Source organism: Vicia villosa, unplaced genomic scaffold, assembly GCF_029867415.1.
Source record: "Vicia villosa cultivar HV-30 ecotype Madison, WI unplaced genomic scaffold, Vvil1.0 ctg.000429F_1_1, whole genome shotgun sequence".
NCBI lineage: Eukaryota > Viridiplantae > Streptophyta > Magnoliopsida > Fabales > Fabaceae > Vicia > Vicia villosa.
In genome coordinates, this window is record NW_026705205.1 from 558,108 (window position 1) to 564,935 (window position 6,828).

The following is a 6,828-nucleotide window of genomic DNA, read 5'->3' on the forward strand; positions in this document are numbered from 1 at the left end:
TAGATAACTCTAACCTTAATTACAAGTGATAATTTCAGTGAGTGAAATTTGTACAATTTACAGTATCATCATCAATCAACCGTAACCGTAATCGTAACTAACACGAAATAACTTTTCCACTCTAGAAATTTTTTATCAAATTTCAAGAAACCAAAAGAACATTTTCATGAATTACTCATGTAAATTGGACTTATCCATTAAATTTTCATTACAAACACACACCTACAAAGAAAAAAACCCTTCTCTCTCCAATAATTACCCTATACATTCCCTTCAAAATCAAACACATTCCTATAAACTAAACTCCATATCATATCACACTACTCACTCACTCACCGATTAACAAACGGTGCCCCCAAACACGCACACACCCCTCTCACCACTTCACCAAACTCTTCTTCTTAAAAAAACCTCTTCCTAGATTCTTGTTCCAACAAAAAAAAAAACATGAGATTCTCCAACCGCAGGTTGCTCCTACAGTACGAGGATGTTCCAATCTCAACACCTCCTCAAATCCAACCCACCAACTCCAAAGCATCCTCACCCTCCATTCCAACCATTCCATCAAAAACCATCACAAGCCCTTTGAGTCTACCACTACCGTTACATCCGATTTTCTCTTCCAACGTAGCCTACTCCTTCCTCCTCATCTTCTCCATCTTCTTCTTCGCGGCCTTCGTCATCTTGTCCATCCGTGAAGTCTCGTCCCGGCGGCGGCGTGGCATCCCTCCGCGACGGGGGCTGGATCCCGCCGCCGTGAAGGCTCTGCCGGTTTGTTTGTACGAGGAGGATACGAAGCAGCCGGACTGTGCGATTTGTTTGGAGGAGTTTCGAGAGTGTGAGGAAGTGAAGATGGTTCCGTACTGTTCGCACGTGTTTCATCCGGAATGTATTGACGCGTGGCTTTCTGCGCACGTGACTTGTCCTATTTGCAGGTGCGTTATTAAAGTGTGCGGTGGGAGTGTCGATCAAAATGCTGGAAGATCAACGGTGGAGAATGGAAGTTGAAATAGGATTTGGGAAGATTGACGGTGGAGAATGGAAGTTGGATTAGAATTAGGTAAGATCAACGGTGGAGAATGGAAGGTGAATAGGTATTAGGGACTGTAGTTACAACATTGACTTAAAGCCTATTGTAGTTACAACACGGTCATGTGTTTGGGGCTTTGAGCAGTTATTAATTTATTATTAATTTCCTAATTGTCATTATTTTTGTTCTTATCCTGTTAATTATGTAGATTTGTGATTGACCGAAATAATTAAATTTATTTAAGGATAAATTAGATATTTTTTATTTTATATTTTATTATTGGTCAAATGTATTATTTGATATTTTCAATTTTAAATTTATAATGGGTGAATCTTAATTTTATTAATTGTATTTAATATTAATGTATTTTTTTCAACTAATCTAAGACTTAAAATTTTACTTTTTTAAAGATGAATAATAAATATAATAAATAATTCAAACCTAGGTCTTTCCGTCGGATATAAAATGAGCTGACCATTGCCTTGTTTCGCAGTAATATTTCAATTTGTATAACAACCACACTGTTGGAGAATCCATATCATGGGGAAGGCCCAAATATGGAGTAACGTGTCTACCTAATGAAAGGTGCTAATACATTATTTATACATGTCTTAAAATTATACTACATTTTATTTTGTAAAATTTTTAGGTTTGTTTTTATTTTTTAAAAATGAATTTAATTGAAATACATTAATAATTAACAGTGTAAAGGGTTGTCTTTGTTTCAATGTTAAAAAAATATTTTCAGAAATAGGATCATGGAAATTCAAATTTTTATGTTTTTATGTTTGATTCAAATTTAAAAAAATTGTTCTAAAGAATTTTTTATTTTAAGGAATCTTATTTACAGATGATTCTTTTATTTTTATTCTAAAGGCTTAAAGAGTGGGAATAAAATATTCCCAGAATAAGTTCAATCAACTATAACTTTGTATTACAAATCAAATTTACTTATTTATTTTATTTTAAATTAAACAAATTTACAATTATTCCTAAAAAACCTTAATTTAAACCAAACACATAAGTGGGAATAATAATCCTTGGAACAATAATTCGGGGAATATTATTCCAAGGAATATAATACCCAATGATTTTTTACACTGTCAGTGAATCACAACCATTGATAGATATAAAAGAGTTGACTTTTATTTTAACTTCTTTTAAAGTAATACAATTGGATGTTCATGATTTAATGTGGTGTAAAACTTTTTATACTTATCGTGTATATCAATTAAACTCTTTAAAAATTTGATTTAAACCGAACGGTCAGATGCGAGAAGTTTAATTTTTATTTTAATCATCTAAGTAATGCAAATGGATGATAGTGATGAATTGACAGTCTAAAATTTTTACACTGTCAATAAATAGTAATTAATCTCATATAATATTATATATATTTTTTTGTTAATATAATAATATTATATTAATTTATTATTTGATGATAATTATTTTTTAATATTATATATTAGTTTAATTTAACTGATTTATTTTTATTATTTTATTTGCTTTAACTATAATATTTTTAATATATTTTATATTTATTATTTATTAATTTTTAAATTTTAATGAAAAATTATATTTTATAATTTAAATACCCGAAAATCAATCTAAAAATAAATTGTATAAAATTGGATCGAATTAGAACGAATTTTTTATTCAATTATTTAAAATTAAATTGAATTATAAACAATTTTTTAAAATTGGATGATTTTTATATCAAAATAAAATTTCAAACCACATTGCTAACACCTAATAATTAAAATTAATTATTGATCTGTCCAATTTAAATTAATATAACTTATAAAAGTTAAAGAATCAGAAGATGATTTACCTTATATTTTATCTTTTTATTTCTCTTTTCTCTTTTACTTGTATAATTTAATTTAACTTTTTCAAGTTATATTTCTGTAACTTCTTTCATACTCAAAATTTCAATTATTTATTTTTTAATTTAATATACAATTTCATCGTTTTTTTCATTTATATTTTTGTATTTCACTATTTTTTTTTTATTTTTAAACATTAAATGTGTTTTTTATCATTTTTCTTTTAATTTTCTAAAACTGCTTGACCCTTTATCCACATAATTAATTTTGTACAAGATGCCACAACATCATGATTTATTGATTTTAATATTTTTTTGAAATTTTTATTTTTTTCACTATAAAAACTGGGTAGAGTTATTCATAGTAAAGAAGAAATTTTAAGAGGTCCGTTGAGAAGTTTCATACCTTCTTAGGAGGGAGAATAACTATTATTCTGCCAAGGTTTTTAAAAAATAACGAAAATTTTATAAAACTGAAAGCCCAGAATTCTTGTAGTTCTAGGTTTTTTCTTTCTTAAACCCAGTCATATCCTCATCCTTCGATTGAATCCAGCTTATGACATGACTAGAATGTTAGACCGATGTTTTAGGATCATTCTCAGTAGTCATACGAAGTCGGAACCTATGCCTTCTAGTTGCCCTACGGATGAGCCCAAAAGAATAGAATTAGAATCTGAAAGTGACTTCGATAATACCTTTCCAAGAGTCACTCGCTTCTTTAAACCATTCTCTTACAAAACCTAAACCACAAAGATGAGATAATCTCTATCTTATCCTTCTTGGGAGGAGACAGACAAATCAATTGACAACAAAAGGAGCCATTCGTGGCATACTGATTGTATTCCAACTTTCCTGCATCAACGCACTCACTACTAACAAAATTTTGAATTTAAATAATTTAATAAATAATTAAATATGATAAAATTAAATAGTATCATAATATTGTTTAAAAGTATATTATCCAACTTTTAAAGATAGATAAATTTTTTTTTTACTTTTTTATTTATAAAATTACAATGTTTGGATGATGATTAGTCTTTTCTAATGTCTAATTTTTCAAACAAGTGAATATTAGAAGAAAAAATATATACAATTCTTAAAATTGTGCTTTGACCATTGTCTTCTTATTTCTTTTGTGTCATCGTCTAAAATTTATTATTCTTTTATATTTATTTAGTTCTTTCGATCTTTAATCTGTTCTTCAACCTACCACCTAACCACCATTCTTCTATTTATTTTTAAATCGATTTTTCCATTTTTGACCACCATTGTCAAAAAAAATCTTCACTTTTTTTCAATCCTACTACGTCGTCATCATCCAAAACGAGACGAAATCGTTTAAAATTGAGTTGAAGATGAAATCTGATACGTTGTCAATATCTTTTAATTAAATTTATATCGATAGACTATGCTGTTATTGCACTAGTATAGTGTCATACCATTATAAGATTGATTCCAATAAGTAAAAAAAAATCTCAAGATATTCCTTTTGATCGTCAAATGTAATCGTTGTTGGAATTAGACTCTCAAATCTTTGAGAAATTCCTTATCGTTAAAGATGCCAATGAAGAAAATAAGAACAAAAGTAGGATTAGGGTTTGCAGAAATTAAAAGAGAAGAAGAAAGTATTTTCTGCAGAGTTTCTCTCTGCCCACAAACTGTGGAAATTCTGTTATTCACTTGCAACTGCAACTTCTGTGAATACAAGTTATTGACTTGATTACAAATAATGAGAGTTACTCCCTATTTATAGATTTAGGTTAGCCTTCTCCCTAAGCCAAAGCCCAAAACTATAAAAACACAAAATACCTATTTTGGAACTAAATCAAATCTAATCTATTTTAAATCTAAATCAAATCTATCTAGATTTAAAAACAAACTTATGTGTAACAAACTGTTACACACTATTTGTGTAACAAACTGTTACACACTTCGACACACCTTGTGTTCGAGTAATAACCTGCCTCGACATAAGGAATTACAAATTAACACACCACCTAATTCATTGTGTCTAAGCTATCCACATTCATCATAGCTCTTAGTCTTCTGAATCTTTCAACCAGCACTCTCTTCGTCATGATATCTGCAATCTGATTCTCAGTTCTGCAGTGTTCCAAATTCATCTTCCCTTTAGCTACCTGCTCTCAAAGATAATGGAACCTCATTTCGATGTGCTTGCTTCGACCATGTGCTATCGGGTTCTTTGCCAGATTGATAGCTGACATGCTGTCGATCTTCATGGTAATTGCTCAATGATTTTTACCTGTTATCTCTTCGACCAAGTTCACCATCCATGTTGCTTGACATGCACAAAGAGAAGCAGCTATGTACTCTGCTTCGCACGATGATAGTGCCACTACTGGTTCCTTTCTCGAACTCCAAACAACTGGTGCACCACCTAGCATAAACACATATCCTGCTGTGGATTTTCGATCCTCAGAATCACTACACCAACCCGAGTCCGTGTAACCCACTAATTTGCATTCTTTTCTTTTATCAGCTGGAGGAAACAGAATGCCATAGTCGAGAGTTCCTTTCAGATACCTCAGTATCCTCTTCGCCGCTGCTAGGTGCGATACCTTTGGCTTCTGCATGAATCTACTTATCATACCTACACTGTATGCTAAGTCAGGTCTTGTGTGACAAAGGTATCTCAATGACCCAATAAGTCTTATGTATTGGGTTGGGTCGACATCCTCTTCATCTGGGTTCTTCGACAGTTGCAATCTTGTTTCAGCAGGTGTCGAAGTCGAATTGCATTCTTCCATCTCAAATCTCTTGAGAATTTCATTTGCATATCTTCTTTGATGCATCATCAAGCCTCTACTACTCTTGTAGAATTTGATGCCAAGGAAGTATGAAATTTCGCCCAAATCCGACATTTCAAATTCCTTGCTGAGATCACCTTTGAAGCCTTCGATCTCTTTCTTGCAGCTACCTGTTATCAACAAGTCATCGACATAGAGACATAATATAAGCAATTCATTCTTGCTTCTCCTTACATATACCCCATGTTCAGTTGTGCACTTCACAAATTCTTTCTCCCTTAGGAAACTGTCGATCTTCTTATTCCAAGCTCTTGAAGCTTGCTTCAGCCCATACAGGGCTTTATGCAGCCTGTACACTTTTCTCTCTTCGACGTGTTTCACAAACCCAACTGGTTGTGCAACATAGACTTCTTCGTCTAAGGGTCCATTTAGGAATGCACATTTAACATCCATCTGACACATGTGCCAATTGTTCATGTTCGCCAGACCAACAGCCAACTTGATCGTTTCGATCCTGGAAACAGGTGCAAAGACCTCATCGAAGTCAATTCCTTCCTTCTGAAGAAATCCTTTTGCCACAAGCCTTGCCTTGTGTCGAGTCACTTCATCTTTGGGATTACACTTCACCTTGTATACCCACTTCACATCAATTGCCTTCTTGCCTTGAGGCAATTCGACAAGTGACTAAGTATTGTTGTCTTCGATAAACTTCAATTCTTCATTCATAGCTTTCACCCACTTCGAATCCTTCAACGCCTCAGTTGCATTGACAGGTTCGACATCTGCGTAGAAAGCGTAATGTACCAGCTCACCTTCATCATTGACTAAATCATCTGATGTAATCACACATTCTTGCAACCTTGCAGGCATGTGTCTTGTTCTCTGAGGTCTGTTTGGGCCTGCATCACCTCTGACTTCTTCTTGTCGAACTTGTTCTCTTTCGACTTCAGTAGCTGGTTCGTCATAAAAAGTTCTCACTGAATCCTTCTTGACATTTTCAGTCCAATCCCATTCTTTAAGCTCATTTATGATCACGTCCATGCTGATCACTACTTGCTTGTTCACTGGGTCGAACAACTTGTATCCTCCAGTCGAATAATATCCTATAAGAATCATTTGACTCGACTTGTCATCAAGTTTTCTTCTTAACTGATCTGGCACATGTCTATGTGCTATAGATCCAAATACCTTCAGATGACTCAAGC

At 32.7% G+C, this 6,828-nt stretch overlaps 1 protein-coding gene across 1 annotated transcript; it reads left to right on the top strand.

Annotated features, from left to right (window-relative positions):
* The first annotated feature begins 214 nt into the window (after positions 1 to 214).
* Positions 215 to 1,367, top strand: LOC131628201 (RING-H2 finger protein ATL57-like). The gene has a single exon (XM_058899062.1). The coding sequence runs from the start codon at positions 448 to 450 to the stop codon at positions 1,006 to 1,008; it is 561 nt and encodes a 186-aa protein (XP_058755045.1). The 5' UTR covers positions 215 to 447; the 3' UTR covers positions 1,009 to 1,367.
* Positions 1,368 to 6,828: the final 5,461 nt, after the last annotated feature.